General features: G+C 40.3%; 1 protein-coding gene and 1 long non-coding RNA gene across 2 annotated transcripts; one reads left to right on the forward strand and one right to left on the reverse strand.

Moving 5' to 3' along the window:
• Nucleotides 1-2,050: 2,050 nt before the first annotated feature.
• ropn1l (rhophilin associated tail protein 1-like) lies at nucleotides 2,051-14,153 on the reverse strand. Its single transcript, XM_061965549.2, has 6 exons — nucleotides 14,014-14,153; nucleotides 8,319-8,451; nucleotides 6,644-6,767; nucleotides 6,355-6,516; nucleotides 5,934-6,109; nucleotides 2,051-2,200 (listed from the first exon to the last, which is right to left on the reverse strand). The coding sequence occupies exons 2-6, from the start codon at nucleotides 8,447-8,449 to the stop codon at nucleotides 2,140-2,142; spliced, it is 654 nt and encodes a 217-aa protein (XP_061821533.1). The 5' UTR covers nucleotides 8,450-8,451; nucleotides 14,014-14,153; the 3' UTR covers nucleotides 2,051-2,139.
• LOC133609703 (uncharacterized) lies at nucleotides 2,118-13,239 on the forward strand. The gene is made up of 3 exons (XR_009815758.2): nucleotides 2,118-2,214; nucleotides 4,774-4,920; nucleotides 12,596-13,239. It is a non-coding gene; the product is annotated as an uncharacterized lncRNA (long non-coding RNA).
• Nucleotides 14,154-23,513: the final 9,360 nt, after the last annotated feature.

The following is a 23,513-nucleotide window of genomic DNA, read 5'->3' on the forward strand; positions in this document are numbered from 1 at the left end:
GGAAATACCCTGTCGTGCAAATAATGAGTAGGTTAATCTTTTTTAGTTTAATTTGCAGTTTCTACAATAGTAATAGTTAAAGGTGTTGTTTGCAACTTTCTCACAGTAACATTTTTCAAAGCAAAAAATATAACAAGAACACCAAATTTGTTTGACAATTTTCTATATTTTTCATAAATACTAAGTTTATGTAATAGAAAATGTTACCGCCCGAATAAAATGATTGGTGTTCACGGCTGTCACTCACCCGGTCTCGGGCAGGGAGCACGTGCACACATACAGAAGCAACAGAGAAGCAACAAACAATTTGCAGTCATGTTGTTATGATAGCACATTCAATGACTGCTAACACTAGCGATCCAAATTGCTATTATTAGCTAACATCACCTAAACTTAATGCGCGTGCATGTATTACGTACAGATATAATAACATCATTGTGTACAAGAAGCCATTAGAGGGCGGGCCACACTGTGTAAAATACATTGGAAAGTTGGCACCCTCTAGGCATCTGTGTTAATGTTGCAAACAGACCCTTTATTAAAAGGTTTAATTTCTATTTACATGATTTCCTATGGGGAAAGAGTTGTGCAACGGGGGGAATCACTGTACTGTACAATATATTTAGAGTATGGATGTATTGTAGTGATTAACAAAGCATATTCTAATCTGCAAAAATGATGACATCCTCGTTTCTTGAAGGAGATTAGAAGGCTTACAAAGCTTCACTTACAGCTGCTAGCCCAAGTGGTGGTTCCCATAAGCATCCACATAGTTAACCCACTTCCATCCTTTCAAAACATTTGTCTTTAAAACTGGTAAGATGTATAGCAGCAGGTATTTCCTATGCATGTGAAATGTCCACAAAAATGTGAAATTCCGCATTTTTAAACATTCATTGTCGCATCAAAATATCACTTCCAGGTTTTTCTTAATGAAGTATCAAAACAATAGGATCTGAACAAAACACGCTCGCCTCAGCCGCAAGAACTCGCTGTTCCTCTTGCCTAAACGCCAAATTGCAGGACAGGGAGACAATCAGGGGCGCCGAAAGAAGCGCACTAAATAGCATAGTTAAGATCCTCTAGCTCGCTTACTTGTTGCCGCCTGCGTTTGCTCTCTGAGCCACAACTTCGCTGCTAGTTATATTTGGATGATGTTCGTAACTAGTTGTAGTTCTAGAGTATTTATTAGTAGCCATCGAGAAAGTAAATTTTTGACATGACGGATGTAAACAGAGGTCACAACATCGGAAGTATATTACCTGAGGGGGCGTGGCTACAGGATAGACTTTCCAAATCTGAAACTTTTTCTAAATTCTTCGCATACATGTTATATCATTTTACATTACATTTACAATGATAATAATGTTAGTAAATGATCTATCCATTTATCCATTTTCTACCGCTTGTCCCTTTTTTGGGGTCGCGGGGGTTGCTGTAGCCCATCTCAGATGCATTCGGGCGGAAGGCGGGGTACACCCTGGACAAGTCGCCACCTCATCGCAGGGCCAACACAGATAGACAGATAACAGTCACACTCACATTCACACACTAGGGCCAATTTAGTGTTACCAATCAACCTATCCCCAGGTGCATGTCTTTGGAGGTGGGAGGAAGCCGGAGTACCCGGAGGGAACCCACGCAGTGACGGGGAGAACATGCAAGCTCCACACAGAAAGATCCCGAGCGCAGGCTCGAACACAGGACTACTCAGGACCTTCATATTGTGATGCACATGCACTAACCCCTGTTCCACCGTGCTGCCCTCTAGTAAATGATCTACTAATAAAAATTATGTGGTACATTACATGGGACAAGTAAGTGTCAAAAAACAGCCAAAAGAGGTTAGTGGATGAGAATAAATCTAAAGGTAAAATATAGTGTAGAAATGAACACAATTGCAGGAATTGTAGTCTTGATTTTCAAAATTTTCTTTTGGGGTTTGCGTGGCAGCCCTTTGTGCCGATAGAAATGTTCCTTTTTTTTTTTTTTTTACATCAGGTTTCCTCTTTTTTGTTTTTTTCCCCCAAAAGGGTGCTCACATGCCTGCATGCATGGCCGCCTATTACTGTATTACTGTACACACCCTCCTCACAAGTCATTACAATGACATTTTGTTCAACTTTAGATGCAGATGACTCACAGGGCGTCCTCTCGATGGATGAAGTCAAGAGGTTTGATCATTCCCTGCTGCTTCTCCCTGCAACAAAAGAGGTACTTTTGTCATAACACACAACAATGTAGCGCTTCTCTAGGCTGCACACTGTGTGAACTCGCTTGTCTCTTTGTTACATTTGTCATGTCCAAGTACAAAAACATTGCCGTTGCGCAACTTCAAGATGACATTCCTAAACTACTGACATCTTTCTTTTCAAAAACCGCGCCCTGTATTGTTTATTAGCATTTTAATGTGTGACTGTCAAAAAATACTCTTTACCCTTTGTCCAAAAATTGTTTTCTTTTTGATGTTATTTTATTTTTGTTAAATATTTTATGCTTGTATGTAATTTTTTCCAAAAACAAGGTGGAAAGAGGAATATTGACGGTGTTACAGTCTTGATTGGTAAATTATCAATAACATGTATTTGAATGCATTATTAATTTATTGAGTTGATCAAAGTTTAGTGAAAAAAACAAAACTTTAAAACATTACACTTAATGTTAATATAATAATGTATGTATATTGTTTTTACCCTTAGATCCAAAGGAACAATTCCTTTCATAAAATCTCATAAAAATGATTTATATATTTCCCTTTTTGCACATTAAACATTTTTAATAAGATTGGATCGAACACAGACAGTCATTAGGGTTGTCACAAAAAAAAAGGTTTTCAAAACTATTCTTGATTAAAAAAAAGAAGCAAAAATCAAATTTAAATGTATTGTATAAAAATACTTTATGACTTATGACTTAATAAATGTTTAAGTAGAATTGTATTAAACAAAACCAGTTTTATTTTAAGTAATATAAAAATTTACCAGAGCTGTTTATTTTATGGAGGAACGTTATTAAAAAAGTATTGATTTATAATCGAGAATCGATTATTAATCGAATCGTTATCCACAAGAATCCAAATTAAATTGTGTGGTGCCCAAAGAGTCACAGCCCTAATAGTCATATAATATTTTAACTGTCCGTGCAAGCTATTGTACCTTTTTATTTTAATGTAATGCATTCTATTTTTTAGAGGCAGCATGGTAGAACAGAAGTTAGCGTGTGTGCCTTACAATAAGAAGGTCCTGGGTTTGGGGTCTTTCTGTGTGGAGTTTACATGTTCTCCCCGTGAGTGCGTGGGTTCCCTCCGCGTACTCCGGCTTCCTACCACCTCCAAAAACATGCACCTGGCCCTAAATTGGCCCTAGTGTGTGAATGTAGAGTGTGAATGTTTGTCTATCTGTATTGGCCCTGCGATGTGGTGACAACTTGTCCAGGGTGTACGCGGCTTCCGCCCAGATGCAACTGGGTTAAGCTCCAATCATCCCTGCGACCCCGACAGGCACTATCATGCACACTTCTAAAAATGTATGATCACCATAAAAAACAAAACAAACATCCATCCATCCATTTTCTACCGCTTATTCCCTTCAGGGTCGCTAGGGGCACTGGAGCCTATCTCAGCTACAATCGGGCGGAAGGCGGGGTACACCCTGGACAGGTCGCCATCTCATCGCAGGGCCAACACAGATACAATAGTTAATATATTTCAAACTACTGAACAAATAAAACTTAATGAACTAATGCAATTTAAAAAAACAAACAACACAGATAGCAAATGAGGACAGTTTTTTGCAACACATGTTAGCAATCTACTTACAATTTGTTACGAAAAGTAACCATGGTAAACAATGATGCAGTGACCCATCTTATCCACTAGATAGCAGTGTAGTCCACAACCACTGTAGTACCTTTTCTTTCAGGTTGGTGGTTTATTTGTGACATGGAAGAAATGTGAACTAGGGTATGCTTCTCTAAAACTGAGTTTTTGCCATCTCTTTCTATCCTTTTTCTGAGCGTATGTCAGGTTCTGCAGTTTTCTTGATGTGTATCCTACCTAATTGTGATCAAAATATGTGAATTTGTGCTAACTGTCTGCTGCCAGTGTAACTATGCCTGCATGTAACAGTTCATTGATATATGAATCAATTGTTTTACTATTTTAAGTGGGCAATTAATGATTTTTGTTTTTATTGTATACTGTTTGCTGCTGGCAATCTACATCTTGATCGTTAAAAACAAATTTTATAGCTAAACTTGCGCATTTACAACAATGTTTATTAATGTGCTTTGTCCCTGTTCAAATAAACTAATAAAATGAAAATTAAAATTAAATGAAACTCTTGAGGGCTTAGTGCAATAACTTTGCCTTGCATTCAGAGAGGAAGCAAAAGCTGTGATGCGTTTTTGGATCCAACCTGTCTGAGTGCACGTTAGGAGAAACAAAAGGGTGTTCAACATTATCTCCAGCATAAAAAGAAAGTGCAAGAAGACAGCAGCTTTATAGTGTGCGTGCGATGAATGAACTGTGGGTAAACCAGAAACGAACAACCTCCGCTGACAGTTTGTATGGTTATTACAGACTCCAACCTGTTCAGATGGTGATTAAAGCCTTACTATACTTGACGATGCCAATCCGTAATAGGGAGCATTTCTAGGTAATGTGCTTAAATGCACACCAGTTAGGCCAATTCATTAAGGGAACATTTTGTTGACTCTTTCCTTTCCTGCTGATGTAGAAACCTGGAACGATTCCGTTCTGCTTCTTGCTCTCAGGGCACTCCAAAACTGATGCATCAGCGCTGCAGCCGCCTATAAGGATTTCACACCAGTGACTAGCACTATCTCACAACGCCACCTGAGGCTGGAGGACCTGGCTCAGCTCCCAAACTGACTTGGAGCCTTTGAAGGCCACAAACGAAGGTCAGAATGTTCTCAGATGTCGGTATTATTCTAAAATGTTCCTAAATATTGCATGAGCTAAGCTTGTCATTGAATGGTGTTCTATAGAATGCTTTGTCTATTACATTGTCCCACGCATATGTATGATAGTTGATTATGGGAGATATTGCATGTTATAGTAGTATGGGTGCAGTCTCTGGAAAATAAAATCTCTAATTAGCAAAAGGTAAAAAAAAAAAAGTGGCTGAAGGCAACCCTCTGATGTATTTTTTTTTATTCTAACAACACAACATGTATTAACTCATTCATACACTCTAAAATGTTGGTCGTTGTTCCGTACCATGGTTGTAAATGAACTCATCAGCGGTATTAATGCTGACTGGGCAGTGTGTGCCGCATTGCTTTTACAGCTGCCGTGTCATGCAGTATACATTTGAATAAATGGCCGTGTAGTCAAAGAGAGCTACGTTTTTTTTAACTACATAACTAATGAATAAAACTATAATAAAGTCAAATTACTCGGCAGCATAAAAACAAGTCCAGCTATGTGGCTGGTCTGTCAGTATTTAATAAAATACTCAAATATTTAAAAAAGTCATTTCCCTGCCATTGTTTATTTTTTATTTTTTTATCAGCATATTATTATTAAGAATAGTATGTGGATGTAATTGATTTTTATTTATTTGTATTGTCAAGTATTGCTTGTAGAGAAGGCTGTTAAATTACTTACATTTTTTAAAAGTTGGTTCTATGGTCATCATTACACTTTCCCTTTTTGGCACTCACAAAAATTTGATATTTGCTAACATTTCAGGTGACTAATGCATGATTTGTACTTCCATCAATGTTCTATTCCACTTATTCTCATGGGTCACGGGTAAACTAGAGCTTATAGCAGCTGCTTGTCAGCCAATCACATGGCATATAAAAATACTATCTGATTTGTACTTGATTGGGTGATATTATTCCAAATTTGACCACTTTAAGGAAGTTTGACTATCATTTAGAGAAAAAACAATCAAAAGTGAACTTACACGTGTGGCTCCATGTCCGTAAAAAAGCTGTCGATGTTCTCCTGCTGCATTTCAGGGTCCAGGTGAGCCAGGTAGGTGCACAGCGTCTTAAATATCTCAAAGGGGATTCTCGCGGCACCCCCTTCCTCATCCTCGGTCAGGATCTCACAGGCGACCTTGAGGGAGCTCTTGAGGGTCTGGTTGAAAACACAAAGCAGCATCAGAACACAGCGCATGACTACCCCTGCGTGGTCACATTGTTAAACAGCATGAACTGCAGCATCTTTTTCTGGCCAACTAACATCATTTGCAAAGTTCTCCATGCTTGAAATGTGCTTCCACCTCGTCTCTACTCCTTTGACTGTCGCTCTTTTAATGCGGAATTACCGACCAAGATCACGCTCAGCCTCACAATGTGTTGAAAGTAATGTAAAAATCTCACATCTCCCAAAGCACTGCAGCCCAGCGTGAAAAATTGCAACCAGGAGATGTCGGTGTCAAAATTCCCCAGGGTCAACATGTTGTCCAGCTGTTCCTTTGGCAGACATAGAGCCTTCCATTTCTCCTGCAACTCTTCTCTGCTGCATGTTTCTTCAGAGGAGAGCTGTTGTGGAGGAGAAAGTAAAACATGAATGAAATCAACTAATCATACTAATAAATATATAAACACATTAAAAATAATCTTTGCTCCCATCACAAAAATACAGACAGCCATAATAATATGAAGGTACCTGTTTGTGAAGAGTTTTTAGCAGACCTGGAGTCAGTGCTGCGTCTTTAGTCTGGCTGTCGACATGTAGCTCCAGTCTCTCCTTGACAGGCAGAGTCTCTCCTTTAGAAAGTGCATCAAAATATCTGAGAAAAGACCGAAATATTTGTCATGTTTCCTCTTTGGTGCTTCTCAAATAATGACAGTAATTGTGTCTTTTTCCATGCATGAACAATACACAAAGACTCCAGCTACGGGGCGGCAGGCAGTGGTCAAATAAATCAACAGGCTGATCAGAAAATATAAGAAAATATGCCTTAGCTATTTTTTTTAATTTATTTTTTTTAAATGGCAGGATATCCTTAATTAGGATAAGCTCTTTATTTGGAGCTGGGTTAATCCACAACTACCTTGACACATAAATACAAATATCAGGTTTTAATAGTATTTTAAATTTAAGGTGGCGTGAAAAAAATGTGACAGCTGTCTGGGCAATACTACAAATGTTGGTATCATCTTATACCATGTATACTTGGGACATTCTTATAAGATCATTGTATTTTGATATTGTTGAGTAAAATTAGAAATAAATGACAAGACAATTTTTTTTTTCATGCAAATAAAAATGTGTATCGACACGCTTGTTTTTGTGAACAATTTAACAATATATTTTTTAAAGTATTTCGCATGTTGGACTTTGGTTTGGGTTTTCCTACGTTTGCACGTGCATTTCCTGTTCGGTGCTCTTGTTTTGAATTTCTGTTTTGGCACTCTATGCTGTGCCTTTACTTGCATTAGACTGCCAATTAGAGGGATAGAATTTTGGCCGCATCTCTTGCGGGTTGCTGTTTTATGGACTAATGTTTGGACATTTGTGTTATTTTTGTAACTTGTAGTTTTATGAGTCGTGACACACCTTCAATTCCCTTAAAGACTTTGACTGGATCAAATTTGTCTCAACGTCGTGGGGCGTAGGGTATAATATTATTCCCTTTTGAGCAAAATACTATCGACTCTCCGTCAAACCCTTTCGCGTTTATTCACCAAAGCCTTTCTGTGTCTAAACAGTTGGTAGACACCGTGTACAATATACCGGTATATATATATATATATAAACACATACACACACACACACACACAAAAACATCCATCCATCCATCTTCTACCGCTTATCCCTTTCGGGGTCGCGGGGGGTGCTGGCGCCTATCTCAGCTGCATCCGGGTGGAAGGCGGGGTACAAACAGTATTTGCCAAAACAGATGAGAACTGAAAAATATACCATGGATCAGACCAGGAGCGTGTCGGTTCATTATTTACCTTTTCTTGTAGAAGTCCTGCTCTGACTCATCGCTGGATGATACAACAAACCTAAGACAACCTGGTAATCCCACGCATTCTAGTGCAAATGTTAGTCTTGCCTATGCAATTTAACCTTTTATTAGTTCTTTCCACCTGTACTTTGTGTATGACTAAGTCTAAAGCCAATTAACACATTTAAGGCTTCCTTTGCCAGTAACGGAAGGGGGGTCTTCATTAATATTCCATGCAGTTCTTTCTATTGTAAAAGAAAGTCAACAGATGTAGCAGCAGCAACAAGCAAAGCTCCTGGGATCCAATTAAAGTCAATTGATGCAAAGGTATAAGACCTGGCCTGGAAACATTTATATGAGAAATGTATAATATTTAAATCAACTCACGCTGCAGACCACACCAGCAGGTCTTTGGGCTGTGTTCGGATGGCTGCCTTTGTGAAGTTCTTGAGGATGTCTGGCAGTCCTTTTGGAATGTTGATTTGCTGGGAACAATACATTGTCTCTGGAGGAGGCATGGCTGCAACACAAAGCATGCCAAAATGAGAGAAACATTCCGGATTGGATCAGTGCTTACTTATCTGGTGGTGTATATTGAAATAGAATACTAGTGGTAGCGGGTTGCTGACCTGCTTGGAAGTAACGCCATTTCGGGATATTTTGAGAGATAATCAATCACAATCAAGTTATTCTTTCCTTTAAAATAAAACAAGTCCGTCCCAACTTTCTGCGAAGGCTCCTCTGGTAAGTCTAGAATGGTCATAGATTTTGCCTGATGTTTTAGACATGTTTCACATCTTGAAACCATTTTGTCAATATCTGCATTTATACCGTACCTGGCCAATAAATAGCAGTTTGTGCACATCTGTTACATTTCTATATGCCAAGGTGCTCCTCATGAAGTAATTTAAGAAGTTCTAACCTCAGTGACTGTGGGATAACAACTTGATTTCTCCGGAGCAAGAGTCCATCGATCACATCCAGCTCTGCTCGGATGTTGTAGAATTGCTGGCAATCACCTCTTGGCCATCCTTCTTTTATATTCCTGATGACTCTTTGTAAACAAATGTCTGTCTCGGTTTCAGCTGCGATATCCCTGGACTTCATATCTGATACAGGTAACGACTCATAGATAAGGTTTACAGCAGTCAGTGTCGAGCTTGTGCTGGTACCTCGTGACAGAGATTTTTCTTGATTATTGCAATTAATGGTTTGTGGTCTGTCTCTGCTACAAATGTAGGAAGGCCGTAGACGTAACTGTGGAATTTTTAAAATCCATACACAAGTCCTAAGCATTCATTTTTGAATTGTGCATATTGACACTTTGCTGTCGTCATTGTTCTTAATGCATACGCAACTGGCCGCCAGTCTTCACCTTCTGACTGCAACATAACTGCTCCAATTTCATCCTTTGAGGAGTCTGTGGATATTTTCATCTTTTTTGATGAATCAAAGTATTCAAGCACTGTGGTTCTGTTGTTAATGCTGTTTTTAGCTGAGTCCATTCCTTTTCATTATGTTCTGTCCACTTGAAATGACATCGGTCCAGCAATAGTTGTTTCAGGTCCATAGTTTTTTAAGACAGATTTGGAATTAATTACCGAATGAAGGTTATTATTCCTTAAACCCTCAAGACTCCTTGTTTATCTTCTGGTCTGGGAATTTCTAGTATTGCTCTTATCCCTGTCTGGTTCCACTCCAGCAGCTTTGAGCTTGTCTCCAAAGGAACGTGATTGCCGTGACACCAAACTGACACTTTGCTTTATTGAGCTTCAATCCATACGTTTGTATGCTTTACAATACTTTTAACAGTCTTTCATTATGTTGATCAAGTCTAGAGCCCCAGACCACAATGTCATCCACATAAACTCAAGACACCTTCGACTCCCTATATGATATGCTCCATGGCTCTATGAAAGACCTCTGGTGCAGAGCAGATTCTAAAAGGCATCCTCAAAAAGCAATAACAGCCAAATGGTGTATTAAAGGGGAACATTATCACAATTTCAGAAGGGTTAAAACCATTAAAAATCAGTTCCCAGTGGCTTATTTTATTTTTCGAAGTTTTTTTCAAAATTTTACCCATCACGCAATATCCCTAAAAAAAGCTTCAAAGTGCCTGATTTTAACCATCGTTATATACACCCGTCCATTTTCCTGTGACGTCACATAGTGATGCCAATACAAACAAACATGGCGGAAAGAACAGCAAGGAATAGCGACATTAGCTCGGATTCAGACTCGGATTTCAGCGGCTTAAGCGATTCAACAGATTACGCATGTATTGAAACGGATGGTTGTAGTGTGGAGGCAGGTAGCGAAAACGAAATTGAAGAACAAACTGAAGCTATTGAGCCATATCGGTTTGAACCGTATGCAAGCGAAACCGACGAACACGACACGACAGCCAGCGACACGGGAGAAAGCGAGGACGAATTCGGCGATCGCCTTCTAACCAACGATTGGTATGTGTTTGTTTGGCATTAAAGGAAACTAACAACTATGAACTAGGTTTACAGCATATGAAATACATTTGGCAACAACATGCACTTTGAGAATGCAGACAGCCCATTTCAGGCGCGCTAAGAACATATATTTTTCCACGATTTCAGCACTCAGGTTAACCATACCTAAATAGACACAAAATACTGCATTACACAAGACTACCCGAATGTACTCGAATGATTGAAAAAAATAAATGTTTTTAAGCTAAATTATTGGTAAACACAGTTTATGTATAATAATTTACGTAAAACCGCGAGTAATGAATAAAGTTTTCATCAATTAATATATTCTGTAGACATATCCTCATCCGCTCTCTTTTCCTGAAAGCTGATCTGTCCAGTCCAGTTGGAAATGCATCTGCTTTGAGTGTCGCAGGATATCCACACATTCTTGCCATCTCTGTCGTAGCATAGCTTTCGTCGGTAAAGTGTGCGGAACAAACGACTGACCATTTCGTCGGCTTTCCCCACAGCCTCGTATTTTGAACAAATTTCGTCCAATTTCTTGCCACTTTCCCATCTTTGGGCCACTGGTGCAACTTGAATCCGTCCCTGTTCGTGTTGTTACACCCTACGACAACACACCGACGAAAGTGAAAAAATGGCGGATTGCTTCCCGTTGCAACGTCATCGCTCCGAGAGCGAATAATAGAAAGGCGTTTAATTCGCCAAAATTCACCCATTTAGAGTTCGGAAATCGGTTAAAAAAATATATGGTCTTTTTTCTGCAACATCAAGGTATATATTGACGCTTACATAGGTCTGGTGATAATGTTCCCCTTTAAATATGCAATATTTTGTGCTATCTTCATGTAGATTAATTTGCCAAATTTCTTGAGATGCAACAAGTTTACTGAAAAATATTGCACCTGCCATCTCACTTATAATTTCCTCTCCAGTATGAATCTGATAACGCTCTCTTTTTATGTTGGCATTTTAGTCCTTAGGATACATGCACACATGAAGATTACCACTCTGCTTTTTGACGATCACCATTGAGTTCACCCATTCTGTGGGATCTTCTATTGGTTTTACAACTCCTAATGATGTCATCCGATCTAGTTTCCATTTCAGCTTTTCTCTTAATGGTACTGGAACTTGTCGTGGCGCATGAATAACAGGTTGCGCATCCTTTTATAGCTACACACCAAACCCTCTAAATATGCCAGGGTACTAGTTCAGAATAGCTTTTACGCTACGTTAGATGTATTTCTCTCACCAGGCCAAGTTTTTCACACGCTTGGTTAGAGTGTCCGCCCTGAGATCGGTAGGTCATGAGTTCAAACGCCGGCCGAATCATACCAAAGACTATAAAAACGGGACCCATTGCCTCCCTGCTTGGCACTCAGCATCAAGGGTTGGAAATAGGGGTTAAATCACCAAAATGATTCCCGAGCGCAGCCACCGCTGCTGCTCACTGCTCTCCTCACCTCCCAGGGGGTAAACATGGGCATGGGTCAAATGCAGAGGGTAATTTCCCCACACCTAGTGTGTGTGTGACTATCAGTGGTACTTGAACTTTTAGTAAGGATTCATGCCCCTCTGGAACTACAGCAAACTTGAGGTATTGCGCCTTCCCTTTTACTTTAATTTTGAGCTTGCTTCTCCCCAGAGTCGTTATGAGTTGACCATTATAAGCCTTCAGTGGTTTATGATTGGTATACATTTGTGGTTTTATTTTCCATTGCTTTGATGTCACGCTCACTAATCAAATTAGCTTTTGCGCCTGTGTCCAGCTTAAAAGGTAACTACAATTGCATTCGCTTGAATAGGCTTCTTGATCAACCATGTTCACACCGTGTTGTCTTGTTTATTTATACCCAGAATGATCTTCTGTCTCCATACCCACAAAGAATGTGTCAGACAGAGCGGTCTCTTCCACTGCTCGTAGACATCCGCCTGTCATTTTCACCTTGGAAAAAACATTGTTTTGCAAAATGATTTTGTCCTTTAAACTTTTTGCAGATTTTTCCATAGCCCAGACACTCGTTGTGTTCCACATCTTTTGCAGTTAAATGCTCCTGATTTATTTTGGTATTTCATCTTGTTTTGCTTTATTGTGCACCTTGACACTATCTTTATCTTTAACCTTTATCTAAAGGTTCTGACGTGCTGCAGGGCTAATTCATCCATCCTTTTTCTACTGCTTGTCCCTTACAGGGTCGCGGGGGCCTATCCCAGCTGCACACGGGCGGTAGGCGGGGTACACCCTGGACAAGTCGCCACCTCATCGCAGGGCCAACACAGATAAACAGACAACATTCACACTCACATTCACACACTAGGGACAATTAAGGGTTGCCAATCAACCTATCCCCAGGTGCATGTCTTTGGAGGTGGGAGGAACCCACGCAGTCACGGGGCGAACATGCGAACTCCACACAGACAGATCCCGAGCCCAGGATCGAACTCTGGACCTTTTTATTGTGGGGCACACATACCCTGTACCACCGTTCTTAGCCCTGGCAAATGTTAACTTCGGCTAGTAACGTTTGTTCTGCTTCCCACAGCAGGCTCTTCCTCACTTTCTTGTCCGTAACTCCAAAAACAATCCGGTCACGGATCATCGATTCTTGCAGCTCTCCAAAATTACAGGTTTTAGCTTTCAGTTTTAAATCAGTCAGAAAAGTGTCCAATTTTCGGATGATAGTTTTCAAATGCATTGTTACCTTCGCCGTCAGCAAACACAAAGGTATTGTTTACCTCCACAGCCTGAGTTCCAGCCACGGTGCTATTTTCCTTGCCTCGGGTTTGTCATCCTGTACGGTCGCTTATAAATAAAGCATGAAGCGCCGTTTAAAGGTGCGCCACACACAGTCAACATTCCCGGTCAAAATTACAGCGCCCAGCGGCTTTACACTTTCCATGACTTCAAGTAGTTCACTCCTGGTACCATGTTATGTGTCCCGTGAAAACATATGTAGGACAACGATTTGATTACTCTCAAAATGTCTTTAATGTCATCAGCTAATGACCGACACCTGGTGGTTTGTTCTTTGCTATATGTGTACTAAACCTGCTCAGTGGCCTTGTGGTTAGAGTGTCCGCCCTGAGATCGGAAGGTTGTGAGTTGTAACCCGGCCGAGTCATACCAAAGACTATAAAAAGGTGACCCATTACCTCCCTGCTTGGCACTCAGCATCCAGGGTTGGAATTGGGGGTGAAATCACCATAATGATTCCCCGGCACGACCACCACTGCTGCTCACTGCTCCCCTCACCTCCCAGGTGGTGAACAAGGGGATGGATCAAATACAGAGTTTAATTTCACCACACCTAATGTGTGTGTGACTATCAGTGGTACTTTAACTTTAAAGCAGTCACCCACACACAAGGTCCTAGCGTGCCATCCAGTGGCTCCATTGAGTACAACTATCACTACAATGTAGAGAAATAAACGAAGAATTGTTAGGTTTTTTAATGAATGAAATAAATAACTAAACTGAACTGAACGCGTATGAGGTTGCACTAATCACCATGGTACGTTAAGCCATCACGGACACCGTGGCTTAACACTTAGCGGTTAAAAAGTACATCTTAACCATTAAACCTAATGATTTCAATAGGCATATGTGTTACCTGGAATGTTGTTCAGAAGGTAATGTTGACAAAAAAAACGTTTGGAGACCGAGGTTTTGGCTAGCTCAAACACGTTTTCATTCGGAGCCTGGTTGCCGAGCAACGGTCCTTGCTCGTGCTTTTCTTCTTTAAAGGGAGGTTTGTCCAGTGCGATGCAAGTTCGCCCCCTCCTGGTTGGGAGAGTAATAAACGAACTTCACAAACTCGCTTTTCTTTAAACTTTATTAATAGATTCAAAAAGTAGCAGAAAAAAAATATGTATTCATATTTTAAATTCTAATATCTCAGAATGTGAGTTATTTGCAAGGCCACAAAAAATATATGCTTTTAATGCATCCTCACTATAACATGTGTCACTTCGCTTGACTTACACGGGTGGCAGTCATGTATTTGTTTGATGATGTTGCGCAAGTTCAGTGTAAAAACAACAATCATTAAATTGAGGGTCATTATATAATTTACAAGTTAAAATTCTATGATCTATTAATAGTAAACCTTTTGGGCGAAATACAGTATGTCGTTCGTGAAAGCCTTTAAATGTTTGTTTTTGGTGACATCTAGTGGCCACAATAATTAATTACGTTAGGCCAGGGGTGCTCATTACGTCGATCGCGAGCTACCGGTCGATCTCGGATGGTGTGTCAGTCGATCACCAGCCAGGCATTAAAAAAATAGTCCTAAAAATGAGCGATCATAAATCTTCACTATGACGTCACTTTCGTCACTTGATTGACATTCACGACACCCGAGGGTCTTCTGAGATGACGCTGGCTGCTGCCAGCTCATTAAAATTACCGACAGGAAGGCGAGAAACACTTTATTTCAACAGACTCTGGCGCCGTACCTGTCGTCAAAACTCCAAAGACCGACTGCACAGTTGCACAATAAAAGCTCTGCTTCATCCTGCTTGCGCTACCAAAATAAGAGTCTCAGAAAGCTGGCGTGCACAAGCTAGCAAGCTACGGAGTTTGCCAACAATGTATTTCTTGTAAAGTGTATACAAAGGAGTACGGAAGCTGGATAAATAAGATGCCAAAAAGCAACCACTTTCATGTGGTATTGGACAGAAAGGAGGACTTTTTTTCTCCTCCATTCGAAAATGCGGACCTTATCAGCACTACTGTCTGATTCTAATCAATGCAAGTCATCAGAATCAGGTAATACACCAACTTATATTCTTGTCTTCATGAAAGAAAGGAATCTATATGTGTTAAACATGCTTGTGTTATCTTTAAACACCTTTAACTTGTTAACAATATTAACTATATGTGTTAAACATGCTTGTATTATCTTTAAACACCTTTAATTTGTTAACAATATTAACTATATGTGTTAAACATGCTTGTATTATCTTTAAACACCTTTAACTTATTACCAATATTAACTATAAGCGTTAAACATGCTTGTATTATCTTTAAATACCTTTAACTTGTTAACAATATTAACTATGTGTTAAACATTCTTGTATTATCATTAAACACCTTTAATTTATTAACAATATTAACTATATGTGTTAAACATGCTTGCATTATCTTTAAACACCTTTAACTTGTTAACAATATTAACTATATGTATTAAACATACTTGTATTTTCATTAAACACCTTTAACTTATTAACAATATTAACTATATGTGTTAAACATGCTTGCATTATCATTAAACATATTTAACTTGTTAACAAAAACATATGTTTCATAAATAAGTAAATATAAATTATATATATGAATGAGGTAGATCCCCACGACTTGATCAATTGAAAAGTAGCTCGCCTGCAGAAAAAGTGTGAGCACCCCTGCGTTAGGCTCATGTAAAGCTTGGCACAATGAATAGTGCTGCAGGACTGTATCGGAGCTTATATCAGACATTGGGATGTACCAAAAATTAAATTAAAATGAATAAATAAAACACATATATATACATCCATATATTTATACGTATATATACATACAACATGTGTATACATATAGATATATACATGTGCAAATATATACATACATATACATGTTTATACGTATAGATATATAGCTCCATGTTGACCTGGGAAGGCAACTCAAGTTCCCGGCCAATATCGCTACCACGTCACTCCGCCCAGACATGGTGTTAACATCGGAGTCAACCAAGCAAGTGGTGCTACTGGAGCTGACTGTCCCCTGGGAGGAGCGAATTGACGAAGCAAATGAGCGTAAGAGGGCCAAATACGCTCAGCTCACTGTAGAGTGTCGGAGTAACGGCTGGAGAGCCCGCTGTGAACCAGTCGAAATTGGGTGCAGGGGTTTTGCTGGTCACTCACTACAGCGTGTGTTCAGAATCCTTGGCATTAGAGGACTGCAGTCGAGAAAAGCCACCAAGAACATCCTAGACCCTATGACCCCGGGTTTATCACTGATGACATGTCCAAGCATCACCGTGAGGTGTATTCAAGTTCTACATGTATAAATATATACATATATAATATATACATGTATAAATATATACATATAAATATATACCTACATACATATATACATTAATATATATACATATACATGTATATATACATATATGTATGAATACATGTATACATACGTATATACATACACACATATACACAATTAGATATACACGTATACATAAATATATATATATATATATATATATATATATATATATATATATATATATACACAGTATATACATATAGAGTATACACATATATGAAACCCAAAACCAGTGAAGTTGGCACGTTGTGTAAATTGTAAATAAAAACAGAATACAATGATTTGCAAATCCTTTTCAACCTATATTCAATTTAATACACTGCAAACACAGGATACTTAACGTTCAAACTGGAAAATTTTCTTTTTTGCAAATATTAGCTCATTTGGAATTTGATGCCTGCAACATGTTTAAAAAAAGCTGGCACAAGTGGCAAAAAAGTTGAGGAATGCTTATCAAACACTTATTTGGAACATACCACAGATCCATCCATCCATCCATTCACACACTAGTGCCATTTCAGAGTTGCCAATCAACCTATCCCCAGGTGCATGTCTTTGGAGGTGGGAGGAAGCCGCAATACCCGGAGGGAACCCACGCAGTCACGGGGAGAACATGCAAACTCCACACAGAAATATCCCGAGCCCGGGATTGAACTCAGGACTACTCAGGATCTTCGTATTGTGAGGCACATGCACTAACCCCTGTGTCACCGTGCTGCCCATCCCACAGATGAACAGGCTAATTGGGAACAGGTGGTTGCCATGATTGGGTATAAAAGCAGCTTCCATGACATTGTCATTAACAAACGAGGATGGGGCGAGGGTCACCACTTTGTTAACAAATGTGTGAGCAAGTTGTCAAACAGTTTAAGAACAACATTTCTCAACCATTTAGGGATTTCACCATCTACGATCAGTAATATCATCAAAAGGTTCAAACAATCTGGCGAAATCACTGCACTTAAGCGGCAAGGCCGAAAACCAACATTTAATGCCCGTGACCTTGGATCCCTCAGGCGGTACACCATCAAAAAGCGACATCAGTGTGTAAAAGATATCACCACACAGGCTCAGGAACACTTCAGAAAACCACTGTCAGTAGCTACAGTTTGTCGCTACATCTGTAAGTGCAAGTTAAAACTCTACTATGCAAAGCGAAAGCCATTGATCAACAACACCCAGAAACGTCGCCGGCTTCACTGGGCTCGAGCTCATCTAAGATGGAATGATGCAAAGTGGAAAAGTGTTCTGTGGTCTGACGAGTCTACCTTTCAAATTGTTTTTGAAAACTGTAGACGTCGTGTCCTCCGGACCAAAGAGGAAAAGAACCATCCAGATTGTTATAGGCGCAAAGTTCAAAAGCCAGCATCTGTGATGGTATGGGGGTATTAGTGCCCAAGACATGGGTAACTTACACATCTGTGAAGGCACCATTAATGCTGAAAGATACATACAGGTTTTGGAGCAATATGTTGCCATCCAAGCAACGTCTTCTTCATGGACGCCCCTGCTTATTTCAGCAAGACAACGCCAAGCCACATTCTGCACATGTTACAACAGCGTGGCTTCGTAGTAAAAGAGTGGGGGTACTAGACTGGCCTGCCTGGAGTCCAGATCTGTCTCCCATTGAAAATGTGTGGCACAATATGAAGCGTAAAATACAACAACGGAGACCACGGACTGTTGAACAACTTAAGCTGTACATCAAGCAAGAATGGGAAAGAATTCCACAAAAAAATTGGTCTCCTCAGTTTCCAAACGTTTTATTTGTCGCCATGGAGGCAAGGATTAGTGATTTAGAAGTAGCTAAAACACTGCCGACTGCGGATGGATGTTCGCTGCTAGCTAGCCATGTCTTAAAGCACCTCTTCCTGAGGGCGTTTTAATGTTATAACTTCACTTTTGTCATCAGTATTTAGGCCAAACTGCGTCCATTGTCCCTTTTCTATCTACACACCTTGTCTGCTTGTAAGTACTCCGTGATAGTGCACTGCCGAATACGCTTCTCTGCTCGTAAACCCGTCATGCCCGTTAAAAAAATTATTAAATTGGAAACCGGTACTTTAAAACATAGTACTGTTTTGACTTATTAGTACCACGGTACTGTACTAGTACCGGTATACTGTACAACCCAAATATATATATACATACATACATGCACACAATTAATGTATATATACATACATATATGTGTATATACACATACATACAGTATATGTATATATACACATGTATATATATATATACATACACATATTTGTATATATATATATATATATATATATATATATATACATATATATACACATATATATACACATATGTATATGTATATATATATATATATATATATATATACATATATATACACATATGTATATATATATAATTTATATACATATATGTGTATATATATACAGTACATATATTTGTATATATATATATATATATATATATATATATATATATATATAGGTAAAAGCCAGTAAATTAGAATATTTTGAAAAACTTGATTTATTTCAGTAATTGCATTCAAAAGGTGTAACTTGTACATTATATTTATTCATTGCACACAGACTGATGCATTCAAATGTTTATTTCATTTAATTTTGATGATTTGAAGTGGCAACAAATGAAAATCCAAAATTCCGTGTGTCACAAAATTAGAATATTTCTTAAGGCTAATACAAAAAAGGGATTTTTAGAAATGTTGGCCAACTGAAAAGTATGAAAATGAAAAATATGAGCATGTACAATGCTCAATACTTGGTTGGAGCTCCTTTTGCCTCAATTACTGCGTTAATGCGGCGTGGCATGGAGTCGATGAGTTTCTGGCACTGCTCAGGTGTTATGAGAGCCCAGGTTGCTCTGATAGTGGCCTTCAACTCTTCTGCGTTTTTGGGTCTGGCATTCTGCATCTTCCTTTTCACAATACCCCACAGATTTTCTATGGGGCTAAGGTCAGGGGAGTTGGCGGGCCAATTTAGAACAGAAATACCATGGTCCGTACACCAGGCACGCGTAGATTTTGCGCTGTGTGCAGGCGCCAAGTCCTGTTGGAACTTGAAATCTCCATCTCCATAGAGCAGGTCAGCAGCAGGATGCATGAAGTGCTCTAAAACTTGCTGGTAGACGGCTGCGTTGACCCTGGATCTCAGGAAACAGAGTGGACCGACACCAGCAGATGACATGGCACCCCAAACCATCACTGATGGTGGAAACTTTACACTAGACTTCAGGCAACGTGGATCCTGTGCCTCTCCTGTCTTCCTCCAGACTCTGGGACCTCGATTTCCAAAGGAAATGCAAAATTTGCATGGTTGGGTGATGGTTTGGGGTGCCATGTCATCTGCTGGTGTCGGTCCACTCTGTGTCTTTGTAGCATATTCAACTGAATATGGGTTGAAAATGATTTGCTAATCATTGTATTCCGTTTATATTTACATCTAACACAATTTCCCAACTCATATGGAAACGGGGTTTGTATATATATACACACACACACATGTATGTATGTATATATACACACATATGTACATATATATATCATCATCATCATCGGCGATCACTCGAAGTATGATTGTCCTCCTGTTGGTGGGTCTGCCTTCAGGAGAACGCCTGTGCGTGGAATCTTTTAAAGTGGGCACAGACAGCCACCACACTGTCCTTGGCAAAGAGAAGGCCAGGGTCCAGCCTTCTTCCGCCTTTGTGACCTTTGTGGAGCTTCTCTTCAACCATTCCCACTCCGCCCACTCCGCCGTTGAGGTCTTTTTCGACAAGGAAGACGCGCAGACTCCAACGTCACTTCTTCGCTATGGGGAGTTGTATCCGATGGCAAGGAAAACCCAGGACGACCGGCACCCCTTCACAGCTGCAGGAGGCTGCCGGAGCTCCGGTCTGTAGGCCTACCAGCACTTGCTTTTCTCTCCGGGTGTGCCGCCCTAGCCTTTTGTCTTCCCAGACTACCCCACAAGGTAGCGGGGCAGTGGTTGGGTGATGCCAGGGCGTGTCCACACTGTGGGCCTGCGCATCACGCCTCTGGGGACCACTGCAGCTCCGACATCCCCTGCCACGTTTGCCTTGGGCCTTGGGCCCTCGTTACCGTGTGTGGCCACGTGGAAGCCTGACAGGAGTCTTGGTGAAGGAGAGGCTGTGTACTGGCAGGAGAAGACTGACGCACAATGCTGCTTCTCCGTTCACCACAAGGGCTAGCCAGCGGCAGTGTCTGTAAGTGAGAGGTTAGCAAGCAGGTGGGAAGTAGACATGCAACCTTCCCTCTAACTACTGCACTAGACACATCACAACACCCTGTAGGCTAGGCCTAGGGTATATGTATATATAAATATACATATACAGGGTTTCCCGCAGCGTTTTTTTGTTAAGGCGGCCGCCTTAACAACAAAGAGCCACCGCCTAAACTAAAGTCTTAACAAGCTGCTTCGCTTAGTTCTGCCTCTGGGGCAAGGCTGACACCAGTGGTGGGCGAGCGAGCCCTGGTAGTCGCAGTGAGCTTAAAGGGGAACATTATCACAATTTCAGAAGGGTTAAAACCATTAAAAATCAGTTCCCAGTGGCTTATTTTATTTTTCGAAGTTTTTTTCAAAATTTTACCCATCACGCAATATCCCTAAAAAAAGCTTCTTAGTGACTGATTTTAACCATCGTTATATACACCCGTCCATTTTCCTGTGACGTCACATAGTGATGCCAACACAAACAAACATGGCGCATAGAACAGCAAGCTATAGCGACATTAGCTCGGATTCAGACTCGGATTTTAGCGGCTTAAGCGATTCAACAGATTACGCATGTATTGAAACGGATGGTTGTAGTGTGGAGGCAGGTAGCAAAAACGAAATTGAAGAAGAAACTGAAGCTATTGAGCCATATCGGTTTGAACCGTATGCAAGCGAAACCGACGAAAATGACACGACAGCCAGCGACACGGGAGAAAGCGAGGACGAATTGGGCGATCGCCTTCTAACCAACGATTGGTATGTGTTTGTTTGGCATTAAAGGAAACTAACAACTATGAACTAGGTTTACAGCATATGAAATACATTTGGCAACAACATGCACTTTGAGAGTGCAGACAGCCCAATTTTCATCAATTAATATATTCTGTAGACATACCCTCATTCGCTCTCCTTTCCTGAAAGCTGATCTGTCCAGTTTTGGAGTTGATGTCAGCAGGCCAGGGAAGCTAGGGTCGATATTCTTCTCTTGATCATCTTCGGGACGGTGTGAGCCAAGACATCCAGGGTGTGCTTGCCGTGCTACCGAGATCCTTTGTCCCTGAATTGCTCACACACTCCGGCAGATTCAATGGGGGTCTAGCGGCAGATTTCTTTGACTTTATCGTTGGAAATGCATCTGCTTTGAGTGTCGCAGGATATCCACACATTCTTGCCATCTCTGTCGTAGCATAGCTTTCGTCGGTAAAGTGTGCGGAACAAACGTCCAATTTCTTGCCACTTTTGCATGTTTGGGCCACTGGTGCAACTTGAATCCGTCCCTGTTCGTGTTGTTACACCCTCAGACAACACACCGACGAGGCTCCGAGAGCGAATAATAGAAAGGCGTTTAATTCGCCAAAATTCACCCATTTAGAGTTCGGAAATCGGTTAAAAAAAAATATGGTATTTTTTCTGCAACATCAAGGTATATATTGACGCTTACATAGGTCTGGTGATAATGTTCCCCTTTAAAAGGGTGAGCTGCGGCCTCCCGGCTTGTTGCATGTGTGGATTACTTATATCAAGACTGCGATTCAGGATTGCACTCCACATCTCCAGCCAATTGTAAAATGACAGCTAGGTGCTAAAGCCTCCAGGTTTTGCTAGTTGACGTTGATTTAGCGTCCTTCGAAAAGGGTAACTTGGCGTGGTAATGAACTAGGAGAATTAAGTGCACAAGGTGTTGACTTCCCGTACCTGGAGTAAGTCTTGTCGGAGTCTGTCGTCGAGAACCGCCAACGTGTTGACAATAAAAGCAGTGGTGTGTCCAGACCTTTTTTTCAGGGTGGCACCTGCAGTGTTGGCACCCATAAAATAGTCAGTCCACCCCAGGAGCAGCTGTAGCTCCCATAGTAGTTTACCATGGTTACCACCACTAACTATGGAGTGAATCTTCTTGTCAGGTAATTGCTGACATTAAACATTATTGCAAAGTATTGAGCTGTTACAGTATGTCGGACAACTTGCAACAGTTGGCGCAAAATACAAATACAGTTTACTATGTACTGCAAAGTGAACTTGACTGTGTATCCAGTTTTGTTGACAGTAATGGGCGTGTCCTAATTACATGATTCTGGGCCATAAACATACAACAAAAAATGTACAGCCTCTGTCACTTACTTTAAAAAGTATTTCAATGGAGCAGGTGCATGAAACTTAGCGGTAACCATAAATTATCAATTGAATTGGTCTTGTCATATAAACAAGACTGTCAAAATGTGCCTTTTTTTTTTGCCTCGATAATTGCTCCGACATGATTTAGTCATGCGCTCGAATAAAAATATTCAAAAGCTCCAACTTATGCAAAATAAGGCCGCACGGTAGGGATTGGAAGGCCCACTTTGGACTAGTATTGACAGTATGCACCGCAATCTATCATTGTCATGTCTGTGTAATCATCATGTTTTGTTTTAAGTCATGTTTTGTTTAGTTTCTGGCTTTTCACTCCCTTGTCTTGTCACCATAGTTACCCATTAGTTTTCACCTGTCACGTCACGCACCTGTTTCACGTCTTGAGTCACGCACCTGTTTTCGTTAATCATGTCTGTAGTATTTAAGTTCAGTGTTTTTCAGTTTGTGTTTCTGACGACCTCACACCACATTTATGCTCCGTCCATTGTTTCATGTCCATGTTCACGCTGCTCCTTTTTTGTCCAAGCCAAGTAAGTTTTTGTTCCATGTTTATAATCTTTTTGTTTTTCATAGTTTATTCTCCGCCACTGTGCGCGCTTTTCATTTGTACTTTTTGCTATAGTCTTTTGGTTTCATAGTTTATTATCCGCCACTG

This window comes from Nerophis lumbriciformis, linkage group LG07 (assembly GCF_033978685.3).
Source record: "Nerophis lumbriciformis linkage group LG07, RoL_Nlum_v2.1, whole genome shotgun sequence".
NCBI classification, from domain to species: Eukaryota; Metazoa; Chordata; class Actinopteri; order Syngnathiformes; family Syngnathidae; genus Nerophis; species Nerophis lumbriciformis.

Excerpts from the sequence above, each read along its gene's own strand:
- ropn1l (XM_061965549.2), bottom strand. The coding sequence starts at position 8,449 with ATGCCTCCTCCAGAGACAATGTATTGTTCCCAGCAAATCAACATTCCA. Across the intron at positions 6,768-8,318 it reads CTGCTGGTGTGGTCTGCAGC|ATATTTTGATGCACTTTCTA; the intron begins GTGAGTTGATTT and ends GTCTTTTCTCAG. Across the intron at positions 6,110-6,354 it reads GCTGCAGTGCTTTGGGAGAT|ACCCTCAAGAGCTCCCTCAA; the intron begins GTGAGATTTTTA and ends GTTTTCAACCAG.